This window comes from Durio zibethinus, chromosome 17, assembly GCF_047325235.1.
Source record: "Durio zibethinus cultivar Kanyao isolate XHJ-2024 chromosome 17, ASM4732523v1, whole genome shotgun sequence".
Lineage (NCBI taxonomy): Eukaryota > Viridiplantae > Streptophyta > Magnoliopsida > Malvales > Malvaceae > Durio > Durio zibethinus.
Window position 1 is genome coordinate 4,985,037 of NC_143178.1, and position 24,467 is coordinate 5,009,503.

At 35.8% G+C, this 24,467-nt stretch overlaps 3 protein-coding genes, 1 non-coding gene and 1 pseudogene across 7 annotated transcripts; 2 read left to right on the plus strand and 3 right to left on the minus strand.

The window, feature by feature from the left end:
- The first annotated feature begins 3,215 nt into the window (after positions 1 to 3,215).
- Positions 3,216 to 6,848, plus strand: LOC111279157 (luminal-binding protein 5-like). Its single transcript, XM_022866052.2, has 8 exons — positions 3,216 to 3,394; positions 4,106 to 4,373; positions 4,463 to 4,677; positions 4,775 to 5,017; positions 5,101 to 5,580; positions 5,696 to 5,850; positions 5,964 to 6,046; positions 6,139 to 6,848. The coding sequence occupies exons 1-8, from the start codon at positions 3,337 to 3,339 to the stop codon at positions 6,632 to 6,634; spliced, it is 1,998 nt and encodes a 665-aa protein (XP_022721787.2). The 5' UTR covers positions 3,216 to 3,336; the 3' UTR covers positions 6,635 to 6,848.
- A 285-nt stretch (positions 6,849 to 7,133) lies between these two features.
- On the minus strand, positions 7,134 to 14,174 carry LOC111279148 (glutamine-dependent NAD(+) synthetase). 3 transcript variants are annotated; one of them, XM_089746226.1, is made up of 14 exons: positions 14,041 to 14,174; positions 12,308 to 12,517; positions 11,619 to 11,924; positions 11,132 to 11,355; positions 10,796 to 10,899; positions 10,350 to 10,484; positions 10,086 to 10,254; positions 9,755 to 9,890; positions 9,214 to 9,352; positions 8,758 to 8,934; positions 8,435 to 8,602; positions 8,209 to 8,304; positions 7,641 to 7,769; positions 7,134 to 7,546 (listed from the first exon to the last, which is right to left on the minus strand). In XM_089746226.1, the coding sequence occupies exons 2-14, from the start codon at positions 12,499 to 12,501 to the stop codon at positions 7,325 to 7,327; spliced, it is 2,199 nt and encodes a 732-aa protein (XP_089602352.1). In that variant the 5' UTR covers positions 12,502 to 12,517; positions 14,041 to 14,174; the 3' UTR covers positions 7,134 to 7,324. The 3 variants fall into 3 exon arrangements, with proteins under 3 accessions (XP_089602352.1, XP_089602353.1, XP_022721778.2); XM_089746227.1 differs by lacking the exon at positions 14,041 to 14,174 and adding an exon at positions 13,628 to 13,865; XM_022866043.2 differs by lacking the exon at positions 14,041 to 14,174 and adding an exon at positions 12,602 to 12,656.
- A 74-nt stretch (positions 14,175 to 14,248) lies between these two features.
- On the plus strand, positions 14,249 to 20,865 carry LOC111279179 (ABC transporter F family member 3-like; annotated as a pseudogene). Its single transcript, XR_016329100.1, has 18 exons — positions 14,249 to 14,452; positions 14,565 to 14,775; positions 14,946 to 15,134; positions 15,317 to 15,525; positions 15,646 to 15,802; positions 16,259 to 16,387; positions 16,470 to 16,571; positions 16,697 to 16,843; positions 17,337 to 17,399; positions 17,519 to 17,565; positions 17,676 to 17,735; positions 17,962 to 18,044; positions 18,401 to 18,495; positions 19,551 to 19,637; positions 19,821 to 19,908; positions 20,173 to 20,258; positions 20,408 to 20,470; positions 20,584 to 20,865. The product of XR_016329100.1 is annotated as an ABC transporter F family member 3-like (transcript).
- Positions 20,866 to 21,013: 148 nt separating this feature from the next.
- LOC111279167 (protein kinase C-like zinc finger protein) lies at positions 21,014 to 22,937 on the minus strand. Its single transcript, XM_022866061.2, has 3 exons — positions 22,585 to 22,937; positions 21,866 to 22,354; positions 21,014 to 21,789 (listed from the first exon to the last, which is right to left on the minus strand). The coding sequence occupies exons 1-3, from the start codon at positions 22,684 to 22,686 to the stop codon at positions 21,208 to 21,210; spliced, it is 1,173 nt and encodes a 390-aa protein (XP_022721796.2). The 5' UTR covers positions 22,687 to 22,937; the 3' UTR covers positions 21,014 to 21,207.
- An 880-nt stretch (positions 22,938 to 23,817) lies between these two features.
- TRNAG-CCC (transfer RNA glycine (anticodon CCC)) lies at positions 23,818 to 23,888 on the minus strand. The gene has a single exon. It is a non-coding gene; the product is annotated as a tRNA-Gly (tRNA).
- Between the last annotated feature and the right edge of the window lie 579 nt (positions 23,889 to 24,467).

The following is a 24,467-nucleotide window of genomic DNA, read 5'->3' on the forward strand; positions in this document are numbered from 1 at the left end:
TGATTCTTAGTAATTTATAAAGAGGGACAGTTGTAGACATCAGATTTTGTCGAATCTATCATTTTCAGTTCTTGTTTAATAATAATAATAATAATAATAATAATAATAATAATATTGGTTTAATTAAAATTAAAAATTAATTAATTAAAAAATTTTAAAAAAAAGAGAAGAGAGGAGACAAATAGAAAAATCCAAATGGAAAAAAAAACAAAGAGCTAAGGGTTGGTGCCAATGGGTGTCGTGCACGGCACCACTGGCCGTCCGCGCCCCCTATCTTAGCCATCATGCCACCCTATGTCCAGTCCCCTCATTAAAGCACTATAGCTTTATCATCACTTCCTGTTTCCCAAACACCCACTCCCTTTAAATGCTAAGCTCAGCACACCCAAGGGAGCTCTCGGACAAACACAGAAGCACTAAGCACCCACATCCAAAAACCCTAGTTCCTCTCCACCCAGAAACCCAGATCTGACCTAGGATCTACGTGACCCGACTCGGTAACCTATCTTTCGCCAACCCAGAACTAATTCAATTGAGCTACCCCTCATCCGATTCAACTGGATCAAATCACTGAATCACCTGAACTGGCCGAACTAGCGTTCTGGACCGTTGATTAGTCCGATTCAAGTTTTTTTTTCATTTTTTTTCTAATTTTTTTATATGTTATTTATTTTTATTATTTTAAGCTTTATTATTAATATTTATGCATGATAAATTTTTAAATTTGTTAAAATAAATGTTTGATTATTTTTAATAATAATAAAAATGAAAAAAAATAAAAAAAGTAATAATAATAAAAATAAAAATAATAATATAATATTTTTATTTTTCCTACGTAGATGATGGAAAGAATAAAAAAAATATAATTTCGCCTAGATGTTGAGGAATTATATACATTTTTTTAATAATAATAATAATTAATTTTTTAATAATAAATTTTCATAAAAAAAGAGAGATTTTTTAAATTAATTTTTGAAAAATGATAAAAAAATTGAACTTGTTCTAAAAGTCCGCCTAAATGTTGAAGATTTTTAGAGATGTTCACGTTTTAAAATTCAAAAAAATTAAAATTAAAACCCAAAATTTCTAATCCCTTAAAATCCAAAATCTTAAAATCCAAACCTTTAAATTCAAAATCCTAAAATCCAAACCTTAAAACTTTCAAAACCTAAACCCAAAATTTCTAAACCTTAAAATCAAAACCTCAAACCTCGTACTTTAAAACAAAAATCCTAAAAACTTCAAATCTTAAAATCAAAATCCCAAACTTTTCATACCCTAAAATTCAAGTCCTAAGACCCTCTAAACCCTAAAACCAAACCCAAAAAACCTTAAAACTTAAACCAAAACCTTAAAATTCGAATCTTCAAAATCTTGAAACATTAACCTTTAAAACCTCTACCCAAGCATTTACTCAAAACCATTCCGAAACTCTAACGATACATGTGAAAATCTCAAGTTGAGTAATTTATTTTCAAATGCCGCCTAAATGATGAGGTACTTAAGAAACTTTATTCCATCAAGTTTTTCAAACGGGTCCTTAATTCTCTTTAACAATAGGGTTAATAACTAATTAATAAAAAAGTATAATAATATAATGAGATCTTAAATATAAATAGTCACACCTAAGCTCTGCCTAGATATTGGAGAGTCAAGGTAATCTCATTATATTTAAGAATCTAATTTCAAAATTACATTTCATCATTATACACAACATCTATTAATGCATCTATTTATTATTGATTGCATTCAATTCCCATGTTTGTGCTTTTACTTATCATTTGTTTTCTAATAATACCATTGTTGGCATTTTCGCATAAAAAATGTGTTTAATTTAAAAATGTGAAATAAAACAAAAATAACATCTTGAGGGGAATAATTCTTGATACTTTGCCTAAATGTTAGAGAGTTATCAACAATTATCTTTTTCAAAAAATGTTGTTTTTATTTTTAAGGAATATCATAGTAAATATCAGTTAAAAACATTATTTTCAAAGTTTAGTAAATATCAGTTAAAAATATTATTTTCAAAGTTCTGCCTAGATGTTAAAGAATTTTGAGATAATTTTTTAACTTAAATATTTCTTCGATATTCTTAAATAAAGAATTTTGATAAAATTAATTTTTTTTCTTTTAAAATAATAAAAATGGATTATTATTAAATTTCAAATCAAAACCATTTCATTCAACATCAGAAAATAACGTATGATTAAATGGTACCAATTTATAAGCCCTGTGGGGGGTGCTAATCTTTTTTCACATGTAACTGACTCCCAAGCCTAACCTGATTTTTTATAGATCAAAATTTATCTTTTTGATAAACTTTAAACCGCTTTTATAGTTTTATTAAAAAGATAAATTTTTGGGTGATCAATCATACCCTAACAAAGATTGGTGAGACGACTCTCTTTTTATTTTTCTCAATTTTAAAATTCTTTATATTTGACGATCTTAAAATCGTTACGACAAGTCTTACGTTAGTTTTTGTGATCTATCAACTAATGAAATAATTTACAACATTAATTTGTGTCTAATTAACTCTTAATTAAGCCTTACCTAATTACTGAAGTGATTTATTTTACTCAAGAAGAAAGCTAGTTAATTCTTTTTACACTAATAAAAAAAAACTGTCAAAAAAATTCAACTAGGGCCTTTATTATTCATTTTCCTTTTATCTCCATTTTTTATAAATGTTTTTTTTAATTTGAGAAATGAAAGATTTCGATCTATACTTTTTAAATAAAAAAATCATCAATTATTGAATGAATAATGGCATTGCATGGCAACTTTTAATTTTATTATTATATGTATTTGGTAAATTTTATTTTAAAAATTGACTCAATGTGCTGGTAGTTGGCAGTAAGCCCATTTTTCATAATAGAAACCAATGGCTTTTAATTTTGCACGTGGGCTGGTCTAAAACGACTCCGTGTTGGCGCGTTTTGAGTTCTGGTGTCGGCCTACTCTGATCCTATTTTTAATAATCTAAATCGGGGAAAGCAAGGGAAGCGGAGACGCAAACATCTGGGAAAATAAACGGCCAAGATCTCCCCAACACAGGATCTAAGTTCATTGGCTCAACGAATCCGTCTCGAAACCTTATTGGTCCACGTCAGCACTGATGACATGTTCTCTCATTTTGTGCCCATCTGAAAAACCTGCTTTAGACGCGGACACCCCAAATATAAAAAAGCTCGAACCGCGACTCACCTGGCAGCTTGGAAAAAGGGAAAGTCTCAGTCGAAAAATCTCATTTCATTTTAAACGCTACAGCGATTCAGAGAACAAGCTCCAAGAGACTTCTTCGAAGAGAGAGATAAGAGTTGAGGACGTGCGATGGCTGGCTCGTGGAGAGCAAGCGGCTCTTTGGTGGTTCTAGCGATAGTCTTGTCCGGTGAGTGCGGTGCTGTTCCTGGTTTTTGCTAGATCTTCTTGTTTTCATGTGATCGTGATCTCTGATTCATTTTTCTGTTTGTGAAGAAACGTAGTAGATCTAATTTTGTTTGATGATTTTCTTGCCGGTAAATTGGTGCATGTTTGGATCTGATTCAAGTTCTTTGGTTCTAGTGGTGCGTTAGTCCGTGAAATGAGAGTTTCTGCGATCTCATATCGTTTGATTTACTCTCCATTGATTCAAGAATAGAAACCTCTGGATTTATAGAATGAATGACTTACTACTTAGTTTGATTAGAACTATTATCTAAAAATGAAGTTTGAACTAATTAATAAAAGGCTAAAATACTGAAAGAGTTATAAGTATTTATACTTTTATTGTATCCAAATAAGCTTTTTTTTTTTTTATTTGTACGCTAGGAAGCCCTTATTTCATATAAAAAAATTGATTCATGATTAGCGTTTATTTGAGTACAAATTATTATTAATGTTATGCACGAGAATGTTCTAGAAAGTTCGTTAGGATTCCGTTTTATCTTGATCTGTGCTACACGTGGCAGTTTTGCCAAATCTGGTCTTGATTTCTAATTCAATAAGATAATTTACTTTAATCGCGTGGGAGAACATCATGATTGCACTTAAAAATGATCTTAAAAAGTGTTATCAAAAGGGCCTCTATGATGGTATTAACATTGTGTAAGCTTTCAAACAGGATGTCTCTTTGCAATCTCAATTGCAAAGGAGGAAGCCACTAAATTGGGGACAGTCATTGGAATTGATCTTGGTACAACTTATTCTTGTGTTGGTGTTTACAAGAATGGTCATGTCGAAATTATAGCCAATGACCAAGGTAACCGTATTACACCATCTTGGGTGGCTTTCACTGACAACGAGAGGCTGATTGGTGAGGCTGCAAAGAACCAGGCAGCTGTTAATGCGGAGAGAACCATCTTTGACGTCAAGAGACTTATCGGGAGAAAGTAATTCACATTCTTCTCATGTTTCTTATTTTATGTTTTAGGGGTTGATTGGGGTATAATTCTTACTGGGGTGCTTTTGTTCTTCGCAGGTTTGATGATAAGGAGGTCCAGAAGGACATGAAACTTGTTCCATTTAAGATTGTGAATAAGGATGGAAAGCCTTATATTCAAGTAAAGATTAAGGATGGAGAGACCAAAGTCTTCAGTCCTGAGGAGATCAGTGCTATGGTTCTGACTAAGATGAAGGAAACAGCTGAAGCTTTCCTTGGGAAGAAAATCAAGGATGCTGTGGTCACTGTTCCTGGTGAGTGCATTATAAGAAACAGTGTTCTCTGTTGGAAAAAGCTTCTGTTTATCTGATCCATGATTATGCTTAAATTATCTCTCTGTTTGATTTGCAGCTTACTTCAATGATGCCCAGAGGCAGGCCACCAAGGATGCTGGCATTATTGCTGGGCTCAATGTGGCAAGGATCATCAATGAACCAACTGCAGCTGCCATTGCCTATGGTTTGGACAAGAAGGGTGGTGAGAAAAACATTCTTGTCTTTGATCTTGGTGGTGGGACATTTGATGTGAGTATCTTGACAATTGATAATGGTGTATTTGAGGTTCTTTCCACAAATGGAGACACTCATTTGGGAGGTAAGGATCTTCCTTGTTTGCTTTGAGGCTTTAAAAAATTGTTTTCTTTTATGGATTTTTGCTTATGGTAAATTTTCTTGCAGGTGAGGATTTTGACCAGAGAGTTATGGAGTACTTTATTAAATTGATTAAGAAAAAGCATGGAAAGGATATCAGCAAGGATAACAGGGCTATTGGGAAGCTTAGGAGGGAAGCTGAGCGTGCCAAGAGAGCTCTCAGCAGCCAGCACCAGGTCCGTGTGGAGATTGAATCACTTTTTGATGGCATTGATTTCTCGGAACCACTGACCAGGGCTCGCTTTGAGGAGTTGAACAATGACCTGTTCAGAAAGACCATGGGACCTGTGAAGAAGGCAATGGAAGATGCCGGTTTGGAGAAGCACCAAATTGATGAAATTGTTCTTGTAGGGGGAAGCACTAGAATTCCTAAGGTTCAACAGCTCCTTAAAGACTACTTTGATGGAAAGGAGCCCAACAAAGGTGTTAACCCAGATGAAGCAGTTGCCTATGGTGCTGCAGTGCAAGGAGGCATCTTGAGTGGAGAGGGTGGTGATGAAACCAAAGGTACATTTTCATCTTCTGTAACTTTGTTTATCATAACTATACAAGCCTGTAGCTGATGAAACTGTTCTAATTGAATCAATTATGGCTGATTTTTGTGTGAATGCTTTATGCACAGATATTCTTCTCCTTGATGTGGCACCACTTACCCTTGGTATTGAGACTGTTGGTGGAGTAATGACCAAGTTGATTCCCAGAAACACTGTTATCCCAACCAAGAAGTCACAAGTTTTCACCACTTATCAGGATCAGCAGACCACTGTCTCCATTCAGGTACATGTTACAGGCTTATCATTAAAGCTTAGAAATGCTTGAGAATTGGATTTTTTAATGCTAAGAACCAGAATAGTTTGAACCTTATTTGAATTTCTGTGGTTTGATATCAGGTCTTCGAAGGTGAAAGGAGTCTAACAAAGGATTGTAGGTTGCTTGGGAAATTTGATCTTACTGGAATTCCTCCAGCTCCAAGGTTTGCTCTCTCCTCCATTAGCTCTCTTTTCTGTTTTCTGCAAATCTTCATCTGAATTTACTGACTTACTGTTTGATCCCTCGATTGCTCAGGGGAACCCCTCAAATTGAAGTTACATTTGAAGTTGATGCAAATGGTATCTTAAATGTTAAGGCAGAAGATAAGGGCACAGGTAAATCAGAGAAGATCACTATCACCAACGATAAGGGTCGTCTGAGCCAGGAGGAGATTGAGAGAATGGTTCGTGAGGCAGAAGAATTTGCGGAGGAGGACAAGAAGGTGAAGGAAAAGATTGATGCTCGCAACAGCCTGGAAACCTATGTCTACAACATGAAAAACCAGATTAATGACAAGGATAAGCTTGCTGACAAGCTTGAATCCGATGAGAAGGAGAAAGTTGAAACCGCTGTGAAGGAGGCCCTTGAGTGGCTTGATGACAACCAGAGTGCTGAGAAGGAAGACTACGAAGAGAAGCTCAAGGAGGTTGAGGCTGTCTGCAACCCTATCATCACGGCTGTTTACCAAAGATCTGGTGGAGGTCCAGGAGGCGGATCAACTGAAGAGGATGATTCACATGACGAACTATAAAAATCTCTAATTATATTGACTGCTGCTGCTGAGCTGAACAAGCAGCAGGAGTGAGAAAGATGAGAGCGTAGCGTAGGTGAAATGAGGATACTGTAATTTTTTTCTCATGGTCCCCTTTCGTCGCTTGTTTTATGGGTGAAGACACCGTTTGAAGGGATCTTTTGTTTTCATTACTTTGTATTTTGCTCTGTTCTGTTAAACGACACTTTTCCAATTCCCGTGCGTCTTAAACTTTCGAATCTAAACGCCTTCCTCAGAGCATTGTAAATGTCCAACACACTTGATTTATGGTCTGGGTTTGTCTCAGCATATTTTGAGCCCAAAAATTCCTGGAGGCTATAACTTTAGCCAGAGTGCGGATTCTTCTATTTTGATTATCATTTTGAAATAAAAAATCTAGTTTTCTGCCTATAGATATTGCATTTGTCATTTTTATTGTCCAAAACACTTTAGAATTCCAATTTTATTGAGAAAATTTATTCTTGTGCGCTTCTTGATGTCATATATTTCGGTTAAAATCATTTAAAGGATATACAAATTAGGTTGAGCTTATATAAGTTCATTACAACTCCCATAACTGGACAAAATAAAAATGGAAACTGAAGTAAAGCGGATCTTTTGTTCTAAAAATAAATGATGGAAGCAATGTTATTTGGACAGAACTAGCGAAGTTCAAATCTGTTCTTTTGATTAAAGGCCAGCTTTAGGATTGCCAGAGGCAGCAGCCACAACTCCCATCCCACCAACACCAGCTGTAGCACCCAATTTTTTGTGGTCACCTGATTCCGTAAAAGCAACTTTATTACCGTCTGACTCTTGCACAAGTTCATCAATCTTGCGAAACTGATATGGCCATCTTGAATTGTAAAGGAACTGGCGGAGATCAAACCTATTATCCTCAGGTGAATAACTCTGCAGGAAAGAATGCAAAAGGAATACCAAAAGTATCACCATTAAATCCCGACTTCGAAACTGGAAAAATTATCAATGCCTGAAGTTGACGTACCTCAGCGTGATATGAAGGTGTCAATACAGTCATTTTGTGTCTGTTAATGGAATAGTAGTTGAAGAAGTGTTTTACTTTATCAGCCACCTCTGATGGAGTTAATCTTGCACCCCATTTATAGCAAAGATTCTACAACAAATAAGACAGAACCAGAAAAATGAGTCTCTAAGAAAAAGCAACCAATTATGACCATGCTATCACTTATTTTTGAAACATGCCAATCCTCATTTTTAGATTTTATTGTGCAGTTAGCCATATTCAACTAAACAACATAATTTTGAAACAAGGTTCTACAGATATACCAAGCATTCAATTGGAAGTTGAGTCCATGAAAGCAATGTTTTGATAACCAGACAGGATGTTGAGCCAGTTTGGTGTACAGTTCCTGATCCAACTGGCCAGTCTGCTTTTTACAACCATGCATGAAAGTACGAAATTTGGAAGGGGTAAAAGCCCCCTCCCATAGGGATCATACATGGTCATCACATCTAAGAGGCATCGACATATCTAAAGACCATGAAAATTGAATGTTATATGGTGGATAGAGTAAGGAGTTCAGCAATCAAACCTTGAACATTGATACTGGACCACAGCGGAAAATTTTCCGCAGCCTCCCATAGGCTGATAACTCCTCATATGTCATTCCCATGTCCACTTCATCCAGCTGTTTCATGCAAAATGTACAGTTAAATCTTCCATCCTTTAAACTTAATTATGTTGATTTTTAGTAAAAAAGCTAAAAAAGAAAGCCTTGAAGAATTTTATAAAATTATGAAGTTTCAGGGAAATGATACCTGGCTGTAGTTGGAACGAATAGGCTCCAGTTCAGCAGTGGGTGGAGCTGCTTCGATTTCTGCCAAGGATGAGTAACCAAGATGGTTGGCAGCCCACCGCAAAAACATCCGAAGATCCTGCTTGCTAATACTACCAATTGGGTTTATATCTGATGCGCTGCAGTCATACTGTAAAAGAAATTAAAAGTAAATTCCGGCAATAACTTTTTTTGCACATACAGCAAGAGTATTGTTAGCTGAGATAACTATGGCTAAAAAAACATGAATAAAACACCGATTGTTTACACCTAATTAGGGGAAAAAGAAAAGAAAAAGGTGTAGACCTTTGTAAGGTAACCACGTAGTGCTTCATCCACATTAGAGCTACCTAAAACAAGATAAAACCCTCTTTTGTTGTGAACCCAGGGCAACAGTGATGCTAACATAAAAGCTAACACCATTCTGATTCGAGCTTGAATGTTCTGCAATCCTAAGTTCTCAACAGCGGATCCCCCATCAACCTGCAAAATGGAAAATAATCATTTCAGACATATCTTTCAAAAAAAATTGGTTAAAGAATAATTTCCCAGACATTACATTTCTTCAAGAAGAGAAATAAAAGACATTTCCAAGAGCCGATGGCTGGCAATAATGTATAAATTCTTATCGATATATTTTGTTACTCGTGGAAAAAATGTATATGTATTTCACCTAAGATACCACAGAATGGCTATGGCATATGCTGGGCCAGTTGACCCTATAGAGGAAATAAGAAAACAACTTGTCATCATAAAGTTAACCTTATAGCGTGGTCGTTTTCCAGTAAGCGTCTGAAACAAGGATAGCAGAGATGAAACAACACTATCTATGCAAACATCAAGATGCCAAGAACCAATCTCATCTGCTAATAACTTAGCCCGCATCTTTGTGGCTTCAGAACTGCAATAAAAAAACTCCTCTTACAATATACTGTAAAATTTCAAGAATGTAAAGCTGCAAACAATCTTCAGAAAGTACTTTTCTTGACAGAAAACATGTAGGTGACATGGCTCTCCTTAACTTACTGGTAAAAACAATAAATCACTATGAAGACATAACAACGGGATAGTAGGTCACAAATTTCTTCAAGAGCAACCAGAAAGGGGAGTTACTAGAACAATAACCAGTTCATATCAAGTGCCAAATGATCATTCATGCTAGATTAAGAAATATTACTGCAAACTGAAATATGATCATTTTCCCCCTTTAGCATTAATACTTTGTAGCATATATAGATTCAGCACAACAAAGTTATGACTAGCTTGAAGAAAGAGGAGAATTGGATCCATGCTGTGAACTCACCTATTTTCAGAACCCATGTAGACTGTATAAAATATACGTTTAGCAAATTCCTTGCTGTCAGTAGGAAACTGCCCATCAGTGTAATTCCCAATCCGTATCGCATCAGCTTTAACTTGTTCATCTCCATTTGCAATTTCTGAAAAACAGTATGCATTCACAAAATTAATTATTAATAGAAAATATGCTACAGAAGACTTGTTGCCCAGGCTTTTAATGACAGGAAAGGATTCTCCTTGAGGAACTAAATTTCTTAACTCTAAAATAAAAGCAGAAAAGATGCAATGCTACTATGTTAGTAAGCTGCAGGATGCTATGAAATCCTAATACTAACCTTTGACAACAAGTTGGCACATGCATCCAACTATAGCAGCCACAGAGGAACTGTCTGCACCACCAGAAAGAGGAAGCAAAAACCCAGAAGCTCCACTTCTTCTTAAATAGTCCCATAGCCAGCAGCCAGGACCAAATGCAATCTCTTCCTCGGGAGAATGATATATGATCTACAATTCATAAATAATGCAATTAGGTAATAAGCAACTGGTAATACTGGAAATATTTTGATGTTCACAACAATATTTTCTGACCAAGAACGAACCTTCTGTGGACAGGAAAGTAACATTTTCAGGTTAAAAGGTCGGCAAATATTGTAAGGCACTGCTACTGATGATACTCTGGTTTTGCAGCTTGCTTGTTCTTGAAAACAACTTATAGATCCTCTTAAACTAGCAACCTGTCATTAACAAAGAAATGCAATGCACAACATTAGAAAAAAGGTGAACTGTAAGCTGCCACCAATTTGCATAAATAGAATCTTCTTTGTGACTACTAGGCATTAATAGTAGTTAGTCTTCAATAATTGCCTCCATATTAATTCTTTATAAGACTTCTTGTACGGAAATTATCTTTTTGCCGTTCTCTTTTCTGCATCAAACCTTAATATGACATAATAGATAACTAATAGCATTCAAGCTTTCAACAAATAATACTTTCTGAATACCCAACAAACATACACATAATTAAAAAGTGAAAGTTATAACATACCGCATCTAAATCTACTTGAGCAACCACAACCTCAACATCCTTCAAGGAGAACTGCGAGCCTTGAGCAACAACCTCTCCATTCACAACAACACAGCAACACCCATCTGAAACAAATAAATTAATGCTCAATAAACCAAACAATATCTTTGCCATGAAAGACAACATTTGCTACTGCAGCAGAACCAATAAAGTCAAAACAAAATAAAGCATGCTACTAAAATACATAGCCAGTGAATGCTATGCTGAAGCCTAGAGTAATGTTACCACCATGTAAAAAGTGGGAAACAATAATAAAATTAAACAAATGTATATCTGTACTAAAAGCATATTATTTACCATAATAAAGCCGACCACCATCACAGCCCTGCTGGTTACTGTACATGTAAACCCCTCCACGAGTATGAGTAGCACCTATAAAAGCCCGAAGTCGAAGGTCTAACTTTCTCAATTGGTGGTGACTTCCACTGGCATTCAGGAAAACTTCAACCCCATTCAATGTAAGCTCAGTATGGGGAGGAATAGGAGTAAAAAGCTCTTCGCAAATTTCAGCAGCAACAGCTCTAACAAGGGATAAAAACAGCTTAAAATATTAGCATTTCATCAAGAAACCATGACAAAGTTTCCTATAAAGTGCAGTGTAACCTACTTGCATATGAAGTTACATTTGCATCATTACATAGAACAGACATGACTCTTATCATTACACATAGGATAAGTCAATAATGCCTAATCAATAGGTAATCCGGTTAAGACATCATTATGGGCTAAGACAGAAAACCTAATAGCAAACTAATAAAAACAGAACCAGCAATGTTATGCTTACGTGTCCAAAAACTGAATGTATCCATAACCAAAAGGCACTGATGTCTGTGACAAGGCAGCTGAAATTTCAGGTGGCAGCTGAAATTCTACAAGCTGATCCTTTTGCTTCCATGTTGTAAACCACCGAAGCTCCCTATAATTGCCATCGTTTGCAAGCCACATCTTTGGCCGTATCATGACAATTTTCCGGTTAAAACACAAAACTTGACAATTATAACGCTCTGATCCTTTAATAATAGGCATTCCTATGCTGCACAATATCCCGTCCGTCCAATCACCAAGCAGTATTTCTTTCAAGCACTCCCACCTGCATACAAATAACCCCAGGTGTCATGTCAGAGAAGTAAAGTATCATCACCTGCATGACTACAAGAACAATGAAGAATTCTTTGGGTCAGTGAATCTACCAATCATTATCCTTGAGAAATAAAAAATGGGTACTTTCCTAATTAAAAATACCAAAATGTTTCAGTTTACATATACAGTAAATTTACCCAAAAAAAAAAAAAAAACTAATAGCATATATACATATGCTGCATTCTATAAAAGAAGCAATGTACTTCAAGTCGATTCTAATAACCAACAAATGACTGATAATCCGAGTTATAAGAACATCACAAATTAAAGTAAAGTTCCATGAATCTTTGAAGAAAAAACCCAGAAAAAAATATAGAAAAAAAGGGAACCCACGCGTGATTGACTGTATCGAGTTCCAAGAAATGATCTTCACAGCCATAGCCAGTGATTTCGAGCTCGGGTCCAAGTCTGATGACAGCACCAGCTTCTTTGGCTTCTGCTATGGATTCCTTAATGTGCTTCAAGTTGCAATCAAAATCCATTGCCCATTGGTTCAAATTACAGGTGGCTACTTTTAACAGCCTCATCTTCCAAAAAGAAATCCTAAAAAAAAAGGAAAAAACAAAATTTCAGCTCACTGAAAATTACTCAAAAAACAAATTTAAAAGCATAGAGAGAAGAACTGACGGCGGACACGAAATACGAGGTGGGTGTTTCGATAGGACTTAGAATTATCGGCCTTGTGGTGTGTTTTGGAATCAGATTCTGTTTATATAAGATTTCTGACGGAGAAAGATGAGGAGACGTTGAATTTGGGTTAGCGGGTTTCAGGCTCCAGGACCCTTGGACGGGTTAGACTGCTTTTTCCGGTTTTAACACGTACAACTGCAGGAGGTAATAAAAACACGTTGGTTGATTCGTGTCAATCTGGCATAAACCTCCAGTGTATTTCTTCGTGGAGTTTTTCTTTCCTTTGTTTGGTATTTTTAATATTTTTCCATGGATTATTATTAAAATATTTTGGAGAAAAGCCAAAATTCTAAGTCTCCGTTTAATAATTTTTTAAAGTAAAATATTTTTTATGAAATAAAAAAAAAAAGCAGCATTTTCTGTTTTTTTAAAAATTTTATAAAAAATAGTTTTTTATATTTGGATGACAAACCAAAGATATTTTCCACCAGCATTCGTCTATGTTTTTTTTTATGATTTTAACATTTTTCATGAATATTTTATATTTTAATATTAATTTTTATGATTTTAATAATAAAAAATTCATCAAATACCCACGCAAGTTCGTCGACCCAAAACTCAACGCATCCATGTTCATAAAAATTCAAACGAAAACCCATAAAAATGCATTATAATTCATGATATCCTTTTCAAATTGATAAAACCCATTCAAAATCTTTAAATTGAAAGATCATTTCATGTGGGTAAGTCTTTGCTGGAGATCTTTTTGTAGTTTTTGAGTTTGTACAAAAATTATTTGGGAATGAAGAAAAATAAAAGTACAAAACAAAAAGATGAAGAATATGAGACATCTATGGGTTTCATGATGGTTATAAAAAAAAAAAAGAATAAAAGAAAGATTGAAGGATTCTGAGAGAAGGGATAAAGATTTGAAGTTACTTGTGGGTTTTTTTTGAAAGAGATGAAGCAAAAATGAGTTATTGTAACTAAAACAAAAGGTAGAGTAGAGCAAGAAATCCTTACCCACTGAGCGAAAAAGAAGCTGCTGCAAAAACAAGGAAGTGAGGAGAACAACAAAAAATGTGAAGAATCTCCCTTGATATCCAACGGTGGCTGGTGATGGAAAAAGAGAGCAAGTTTATGTGAGATTTGTGGGTTTGTCAGGACAGTTTTCCTGGAAATTGTCTTCCGTTTAAAAATAAGGAAGACAATTTCCGAGTGTTGTGCTTGGTTTTTTTTAACCAGAAAATATTTTCTGGTTGAACATGATAATTTCTCCCCTCCGAACATCAAAAACGCAGAAATTTTTTTTTTCAGAAATGAATTTTATGATTACCAAACAGAGCGTAAAAGTTATATACAAAGTTAGGAGTCGTACAAATTTTATTCCGAAAGAGGGAAAAATAGAAATGAGAGTAGATTCATAGAAGTAGTACCTTTGAGTGCAGACGCCGTCGTTTAACTGATAAAACCCATCTCCGATATCTCCCGTCTCATCGGTTGTTCGCAGCAAAACCTGAAAACCTTACATATAAATTAAGAAAGAGCCAAACTTTTCCTCCGATTCCCTTTCGTCATTCGTTTCTTAGATAAAGGCAAAGGAAAAGGGAAAAAGGGAAAAGAAAGAAAATATTGGAAGCTGCCATGACTGAAGTGGCGAGCTCAGTGGTACACGAGGTGCTTGGCCGCAGAGCGGAGGATGTGGATCAACCTATCATTGATTACATCATCAACGTCCTCGCCGACAAAGATTTCGACTTCGGAGAAGACGGCGATGGCGCCTTCGACGCCATCGGCGAGCTCCTCGTCGCTGCCGATTGTGTCTCTGACTTTTCTGAGTGCCTCCAGGTGACTTCCACCAATTCTCAATTTTCATTATTCAATAATTACTTGGATAATGGTTAAAAAAACAGACATCTTTGTGGCGGTATTTGTAATTTTGTTGTGGAATTTATGGTAGGTTTGTAGTAAACTATCTGAGAAATTTGGAAAGCATGTGTTGGTTAAACCGAAGCGAACTGTCCAGAGTCTAGCAACTCCATTCAGAATGAATGAAGGTATGGAGGAGGAGGCTCCCAAGAAAATGCCAGAGCCGGTTGATGGTCCACTACTGTCTGAACGTGATAAAATGAAGCTCGAAAGGAGGAAGAGGAAGGAGGAGCGTCAAAGAGAGATATAACTAATCAATATCAATCGTCAATCTTCTTGTATTTGTAATGTTAGACGATGTTGATCGCGCCTTTGATTATGTTCAACTGCATTAATGTTAAACAACTAAGAAACTATTTAGTTATTGTACTCGTGTTCTTTTATGATTGTGCTTTTCTATCACGTGTTGTGCAGGTGCAGTACCAAATGCATTTAGCAGAGATGCAAGCAGCTAGGGAAGGTATGCCTGTTGTCTGCGTGAATCATGATACTGGTGGATCGGCTGTTAGGGATATTCGTATGGAGAACTTCAATATTTCTGTTGGTGGCCGTGATCTCATTGTTGATGGTTCAGTTACACTTTCTTTTGGAAGGCATTATGGTGGGTTATGTTCCTTATTTAACCTACATAGTATTGCTCTCATTCCAAGAAAAAGAAGAAAATTAAGAAACTTTATGAAGATGCATATGGGATAGTGTTCCCTTAACAGATGCCTTGTCGATTCTTCTTGCAGCATTTTCTTGTTTATTTGTTTCTAATCTATCATGTCATTCTCTCTGCAGGTCTTGTGGGAAGAAATGGTACTGGGAAGACAACATTCCTTAGGCACACGGCTATGCATGCTATTGATGGAATTCCTCCAAACTGCCAGATTCTACACGTCGAGAAAGAAGTAGTTGGTGATGATACAACAGCCTTGCAGTGTGTTCTTAACTCTGATATTGAAAGAACCCAGCTTTTGCGAGAGGAAGCTCATTTACTTGCACGGCAGGTTGAAAACAATCATCTTTTTTTATCTAAGAAAGCAATGAATCTTGTATTGATTCGCATCCATTTACTGTTTATGTTCTTATCTGGTGATCCTTCTGATAAATTTATTGTTTCTCTTAAGAGAGAATTGGATCTTGTAGATGACAATGGAAAGAGGAGAAGATCTAAATGGGGTGCCTGGTAAGGATTCTATCTCACAAAGACTAGGGCAGATATACAAAAGGCTTGAGGTCATTGATGCAGATTCAGCAGAGTCTCATGCAGCTTCTATTCTTGCAGTAAGTTCTCAAATCTTGTATTTGGTTGGTGACTTAAAAGTGCCTGCTTGATCAAAGATTAAATAATTGGAAATGAAAATGAAAAAATAAGTCAAAGTTGAAAGAAAAAAAAAGAAACAGTGGAAGAAAGAATTTTATTTGATTTAAAGAAGACAGGTTGTAGAATTGTGATGGTCGATGTGTGCTAACCTTCTAATATCATGTCAGGAAAAGTGACTGCGGCAAGACAAAGCATGATAAAGACTTAGGATGGGTTCCAAATCACTCAAATTATAAAATTTCTCGAATTAATTGTGTGCTTGCTTTCTTGGTCCTTGTTAACTACTCATATAGTATATAAATGAAAGAAAATATGTCATGCAAGTTGAGTTCCTTTAAAAACATTGTATTTAGTTTTATTATTGCATCACTTCATTCAATTTAAATTCTAATTTCACTGGCTGAAAATATTTCCAGGGTCTCAGTTTCTCTCCAGAAATGCAGCAGAAAGCCACCAAAACATTTTCTGGAGGATGGAGAATGAGAATTGCTCTAGCCCATGCACTGTTTATAGATCCTGATTTGTTGCTGCTTGATGAACCGACTGTAAGTTATATGTCTAATGTTGCTTCATGGCATGCATTATTTTTCAGAACCTGGTAGTATTTAATTTTTATATTATTTGCAGAACCATCTTGATCTTCATGCTGTCCTATGGCTGGAGTCTTACCTGGTGGAGTGGCCAAAAACATTTATAGTTGTGTCTCATGCTAGAGAATTCTTGAACACAGTATTACTCTTTAGCTGCTTCTTTTCTAGTTTAGCCTATTAACTATTATTGATTAATATAATAATTTTCTGTAACAAAACAAGAGTTTTCTGTTTCTCTCTTTAAAATTTTGCCTTTATTTTCAGGTGGTTACTAACATTAATCATCTACAAGGGCAAAAATTGATGGCCTACAAAGGAAATTATGATACCTTTGAGAAGACGAGACAGGAACAGGTTAAGAACCAATAGAAAGCCATTGAGGCAAATGAACGAGCAAGATCCCACATGCAGGTTTTCTCCATTGAACTAAACTTATACAACACTAGAATGATGCTGCATTGTCTTCTCTGATTATGGTCATTTTAATAAAATTAAGTCAATGCTATTGCTTTTGTTCATTGATGTTCTTTTTATGTCTCTTCATGTTGTTTAATATTTCTGTAGAGTAACTAATTCTTCCTCTTCCTGGGCCCCTCCTCCCCACCCCTCTCCTGTAATATTATCAGCCTACACATAGTGAAATGGCAAGTCTGCTTTTAATATTTATAAATCTCTGTCCAACTAAGTTGGCATATTAATGGTATTCCATTCATGGTTGCAAGTATAACCTTCACTGTTGTCTCTGATATATTTTCCATTGTTAAGTGATAGATTCGTTTTTACTTTGCTTTATATGGTCAGGGTGCTCCCAGGTGCTTTTTATGATATATTTCCTTTTGTTTTGGCATCTATTAAAGTGTAGTACCTTGTATTTGACATTTAAATGCCTTTTTTGGATCTGCAGGCTTTTATTGATAAATTTAGGTATAATGCAAAGAGAGCATCCCTTGTTCAGTCCAGAATCAAGGTCATTGTTAAATATTATTTGGGATGATTTTAGAGTAGTTTCTAAAACCTTTATGCTGCTATTGGTCCAATTCTCTCTGTGGATATGCGTAAGCTGATTTGTTTCATTTACTTCTATAGGCGGTGGAGCGGATGGAGCATGTAGATGAAATTGTTAATGACCCTGAGTATACCTCCTTCAGTGCTTTAATCTTATCAATTTTAAGACCTTGAATTTGATTTAAGATCCCATTGGAGTTTATTTATTTACAATTGAGTTGGCCATTTTGTTATTCAGTTACGAGTTTGAGTTTCCAACTCCAGATGATAGACCAGGGGCTCCTATCATAAGTTTCAGGTTTGTTTTTGGAGCTTCTTTGGAGGAATTTTGAATAACGATGTCAGTTCTGAAAATTTTTCAAGTGCCAAATGCCAAATTGGTGCTTCTTTACATTTAACTTCTCTCACTTTGTTTTGGCATCTGCCTACAAATTACTTCAAGTTTTATCAAGTTGAGTCCTTCTTGAAGTGTTTTAAATTGGCTTCTTATTGGTCAGAATTGATGTTTCTTGAATTGTTTGCAGTGATGCATCATTCGGCTATCCTGGGGGGCCAACATTGTTTAAGAATCTCAGTTTTGGTATAGATCTAGGCAGCCGCATAGCAAGTAAGGATAATTGCTTCTTGAGGTTTTTCTTTTAATTTTTCCACTATAGAGCCACATCCATCTCTTTTTCCTACACCTTAAACAATCACATAGCACACCCTCCTCAAAGAAAAAAAAGAAAAAAAAGAGAAGGGTTTGCATATCAAAATATGTTTATACCCTGTGTAATATACTTATAGAAAAAACTAGATGAAGATGTCATTCCAATTTATGGTGTGTCTAAATGCTCATTTTGAAGCAATCATGGATTTCAAGAAATTAGTGTCTTTGCTGCATGATTTGGATAATTTGCCATTTGTCTGGTTCACTTTTTCCTCCTATTTTCACCCTATCTATATCCGTGTATCATTTTGCAGTGGTTGGTCCAAATGGGATTGGTAAGTCAACAATACTTAAACTAACTGCTGGGGAACTACAACCAATCTCTGGGACAGTTTTTCGTTCAGCTAAGGTATATTAAACTTTCCATTTTCCTATAATTGATTTTGTTTATGTTACATATTTTCTTAGTCCACTCGTCACTACTAAATCACAACTCTAATACTGTTATTTTATCTTGCACAATTGAACTTTTCCCTTCTCGTTGTGTTTTATTTTTCGCTCTGGAGTTGGTGGATTTAACTAGTTATTGTGTTGTCTCTAGAGTCTCTCCATCAGAGACCTATTCCTATGATTTGACCATAAATACTTGATTCTTTCTTTTCATTCATCATCACTTTAATCTTTTCCTCTTTATGATATCTGATACCATACTGCTTCAAGTAATGGAAATTGGGAGTGTGCTCTATGGGTAAGCCTTTTTTTTTTTAATTTTTATGGCCCTTCCTCTTCATTCTGTATGTTCGGACCTAAACTACTCACTATAATTTCTTCTGAGTTGCACCATTCAGAGATTTATCCTGTACTGCATACATTAATGATCTTTCTCTCCTTATTGACCAGCATTGTAATTGGCTTTAGACCCCTTTATCCCATAATATGGGTTTTTCTTTAAATTTAGATTGTCATTGTCCCAAAATGTTTTGTACATCACTAAGAGAAACCATTAGTTACTTATTCCACATTTGGACCCTGTATTGTATCATAAATTACTCCTTCCACCCTTGATTGAATGTTGTGCTTGACATTGGATGCAATTTTAGGGAAACAGTAGATGCTGTGTAACCTTTTCTTTTCTAAATTAGAAAATTTAAAATTCTCCGATGATATCAATCTTTAAGGCTGTTTAGCGTTAAAAAAAAAAAGTTTTGAAAAAAGAGATGAAAGATTATACTATAGGAAAGTAGCATTCCTTTAGATTGTAATTATAAGGGGATAGGATTTTCGAAATTGGATGACATATAGATAGAACACATTGAAAGACACTCCTTATAATTTGTGCATTTTTAAAGGGGGCTGAAATTATGTGACATAAGGATTAATAACAAGATGTTCCCTGTAATAAAAAAATAGTAACAGTTTTCATACATGTTAGGCTGAAGGAGACTGACATTATTATATTAACAGGTCCGCATTGCTGTGTTCAGTCAGCACCATGTTGATGGGCTAGACCTGTCTTCGAATCCCCTACTATATATGATGCGCTGTTATCCGGTAAATTTTTGTGTTTTTCTTAGTCCTTAAGTGTGATGTGACTTGTGAGAACCATCTACAGTGCTTCAAGGGCCTTCATGGCAATCTTTCTTTATTTCCTTCTTATTTCTGGTGGCTCTTGTTCGTGGGGCTTTAAATAACTTCATGTGGTTAGATCTCTTGTTTGATGTATCTGTCTTGCAGGGAGTGCCTGAACAAAAGCTTCGTGGCCATTTGGGTTCTTTTGGTGTGACAGGAAATCTTGCACTGCAGCCAATGTATACTTTGTCTGGTATGTTTATTTTCTTAAGTTAGGATATCACTGATAATTTGAGGTTAGTATTTAATTGATATTTAGTGAGGGGACTGAACTTTGGATCTCGAAAGGTTTTTATACCGGCTAATTGAAGGCCCACACTGAAAAGTAACAGGATGCTGTTTCTTGATGTTATTAAAGAGTCAGTCCTATTAATAGCCAAGGATTTTGAATTATCATATATGCATGTGTCTACATATGTGCTTACGTGTTTCTAATTTCTTTGATTGGCAATGCTAGGTGGTCAAAAAAGCAGAGTTGCTTTTGCAAAGAATACTTTCAAAAAACCACACATAATATTGCTTGATGAGCCATCCAATCATCTTGTAAGTCATTGACTTTTTATTATATTCTGATATTAAGATACGGTTAAGTCTTTATTAGTTCCCTGTTTTGTGTGGAAAGTTTTATAACAGCTGACAGTGCTATGACAACTGACTCTGGCATTTGACTTGGACAATGGTGTTAAAATTAGGATTTGGATGCTGTGGAGGCTCTAATTCAAGGCCTAGTTTTGTTCCAAGGAGGGATTCTAATGGTATATCAGTCTTGTTCTGTCATTTTGTTTAGCACATTAAACAAATATTTAAGATTATTATTGCTCTTTTTTTTGGAACTTCTGGGTTGGAATTGTGTGTGTTCTTCCTGCAGGATAGTCATGATGAACACCTGATATCTGGAAGTGTAGAAGAACTATGGGTGGTGTCTGAGGGCAAGGTGAACCCTTTCCATGGAACTTTCCAGGACTACAAGAAGTTACTTCAGTCCTCTTCCTAAAATTATTTTCCTGTTGGAGCATACTTCCTTGGAACTTGACATCAAGTGATTTCTGGAAGAAGGAACTTCCAGGATTAGAGGAAATTCTTTCCTTTTTTTGGATATCTTTTTTTGTTCAAAGCAATGAAGAGGGTTTGACATCTGTGTTAGGTTGAACATATTTCCCAATCTCAGAACACCGCAGGGATTATGGCAGTATAGTATTTTGATGAAGCATAAGAAATCAGATGCAAATGCAAATGCAGTCGAAATTGATCGGAATTAGTGGACAAGAAAAAAAAAAAAAAAAAAAAAAAAAAAACGATTCTTACAAGCAAATTCATGTATTCCAAGTCCGATAGCAGTTTCCAAGATTATTAAGAATGATGATGTATAACGTATGGTATACTGAGGTTACAAAGTATAGCGACATTTATTCACTCCAAAAAGCTAGAAATAGACATTATTCAGAATAACTGAGGCTGTTCATCTCTCAAAACCTTTATGTATGTAGCAATCTTAACATGTTTCTTCCACACAAGTTGGATGAAGATCGTAGTCACACGCATCACAAGAGAACGCCCAGAACCTTCCTGGTGTTTTGCAGTAATCACACACATATGCTCTGGCCATGTCCAATTTAAGCAAGTGTTCATGCTTTTTGTCCTGGATTTGGCGAGGCAATGAATCTCCTTCCTTTTTCAAGGTTGCTTCTATCTCTTCTATACTTGACTGAGTGAATGGGAAAGCTTTTGCACCATAAAGGGCGATAATGCTCTTCCCATTTGTGCTCATAGGTTTCCCATCTGGTCCAATCAGAACTAATGCAGGAATGGCTTTGATGTTGAAGATCCTACACAGATCTTGTCGTGTCCTATCCTCAAATGGAAGTGCTAGCCATGGCATACCGCTTACATTGACATCAAATTCTTTCTGGTCTCTGTCTGTAGAAACCAAAATAACCTCAAAACTTCCTCCCCTGCTGCTCATTAGCTGTTTGTACACTTCTACAAGCTGTGCAGTGAAAGTACGGCAAGGAGGACACCAGTGTGCACCGAAGTAAAGGCCTATAGTCTTCCCAACCAGTTCAGATGATAATATCTGCAAAACCCAAACATAACAGGTTCATAACTTATACGTATGTTGTTTGCGTATAATCACCTATACCATATATTACCTTTCCACCATCTCTGGAAACAACATAATTCCGTCCTTGATGTGCCAAAAGTTGATCTATTTTTCCTCCCTGACGCTTCGAATCATCAATAGCCTTCAATTCTTCTCTTCTCTTCCCGGTGAAGGGAAATGCATCTTCACCATAGTCTTCAACTAATCCAATCAAGTCGTCGTCTTCTTCAATTGATTGTCCATTTGAGCTGAATGGAATAAGCGAGGGAATGCGAACAACATGAAACCTCTCACGTAATTTTTTATGCAAATTTACATTGAATGGGACGGCCAGCCATGGCATGGTCTTGAAGTGCGCATTGAATCCATCCTCATCGTGGTCCGATGAAATAAAGACAATCTCTATCTCTTTGTCATGTGCTCTTAACATGTTATATAGCAGCACCAGCTTGGGGGTAAAAGTTCTGCAGGGCCTGCACCAGTTTGCAGAGAAGAATAGGCAGATCATCTTCTCATTATCAAATGAAGTTAAGGGTACCTAAACACATAGTCGTATATATTTGTTCAGTAATTTGATCTGAAAATTAATTTTCAGCAGAGAAATTAACCCATTTTCCTTTTAAACATTCTAAGGATCCAATCACTGCATAATTAAATTTCTATTCTCATCTCCCCCCCCCCCCCCCCCCCCAAAAAAAAAAAAAAGAATTGCAACTGAGAGTTGAAAGAGAAAATACGGAAACAAGGTTTCTTTGCAGGAGTACCTACCTTTCCTTCACCGGATAAAAGGAATTCAACCCCCTCAGATGCTAAGACCGTGGTAAAGTCCCCAGGGGTCATACTTCTAGTCTGATGATCAGGCTTGGCCATGGCAACAACTATAAGCAGTGGGCTTAATATTTTAGTCTTTTTCTTCTGTTGTCTTCTGAAACTCGCTAATCACGAGGCAAAACACGATATTTGCAGACGGGTTCGCAGTCTTTGTTTGGCTCAATTTCATAGGCTTACAGAAGATAGGGACTGCGTCTACGTCTACGTCATCGTCATCATCATGCTCGTATCCATATTCTGGTACGCAACTTACAATTCCTTTATGACCAATTTGATTGTCAACAAGCAACCTGGAATATTCCATAAGGGATGGATGAAAATGCAGAACAATTTTGCAAGGAATTTACTGTTTTTGGATGTCACCTCAATATTCTTTATTTTATTCAACATCATCTGAAATGAACAAATAGTTATTGAAACGTACATACAACAAAACGTATTTATATATTTCTATTATTGTTATTGATTTGATTTTGATGCTCATGATTCAGGAGTTTATATAATATTAACTTTTTTTAACATGGATTTTGCATGTGAATTACATAGTCACGTCTTTATTATTTTATAAAAATAATATTAACTTTATGTTTTTTTTTAAATTATCAAAATTAAAATTTTAATATTCTAACCTACTGGACTCAATCTCTTATTTGAATAAAGAAAACGGATCTTCTTGTTATTGTCAAGCCCACTAGAAAAGGTATATCATTTATTTTGATAAAAAAAAAAAACTAAAAATATATGTAAATAATGATTGTGTGTTTCTGCAATATTGTGATCGATAAAGCTTATTTATTTGCAGCACCCCATCCTAAGTTTCTGGCTGAAGCCTAGCAGTTTGGTCCTTAATTATAATTTTCATGTTCTTTGAGCCAAACCTAGAGCCCAAGAATGAAAGAAAAAAGGCGATTAATTCATTAATGATAATTGGTGTCGTTTTCTCTTTTGATTTTGATTGGGTTTGTTCAAATTTATGTAAAATTATATTTGATTAATGTTTTTGCTACTTATTCTTGTGATAGAAAATAAAGAAAACGAGGAATAAATAATAAAAAAAAAAGTAACAACCAAACTAAAACTTAAATCTTGACTCAATCCAATTCAAGCCCAATGGTACCATTGGGCTTGAACAGGCCGATTTCAAAAACAAAAATAAACGAAATAAAATCATGCGCATCCGGGGAATCGAACCCCGGTCAGTACCGTGGGAGGGTACTATGATACCACTACACCAGATGCGCGGCTCGTTATTTGATCTATAAGATTAAAATTGATTAAATTCAAACAAGTGTACTTTGGTTCCCCGAGAGACGAAAGTAGTCCGAGTCCTCCCTGATTAAACAATCAGGGCTCCTGCCCTCTGCAATCAATCCGCCGTCAAATCTTCTTAATCCAATCAAATCGATTTCAGAACAAGAACAAGAATGGATAACAGCGAGAGGTCCCCCTCCACCTAGGTCTCTCGCGAGAAGCTGGAAGAGGTAGCCAGCTGGGTCAGCGTCACCGTGGTCTCCGCCTTTTTCTCATCTCTCGAGTGCTTCTCCTGCGTTAACCTAACCACCATTGACCCTGACGATGATGGTAATCCCGACAAGGCCAAGGACCGTCCGCACACCTACTCCTAAAAATCGTCTCCCACTCGCTTAAAACTCGGTACTTGCCCCGACACCTTATTTTCTTTTTCTCTTGGTTTAAGGGTTTTGTATATAAAAATTAAAATGTTATAAATTTGTTGATACTTGTGATTGAATATGGAGTTGTTATGTAATAAAGGCTGATTGTGTCTTTTTCTTTTTTTGGTTTAAGGGTTTTGTGTATAA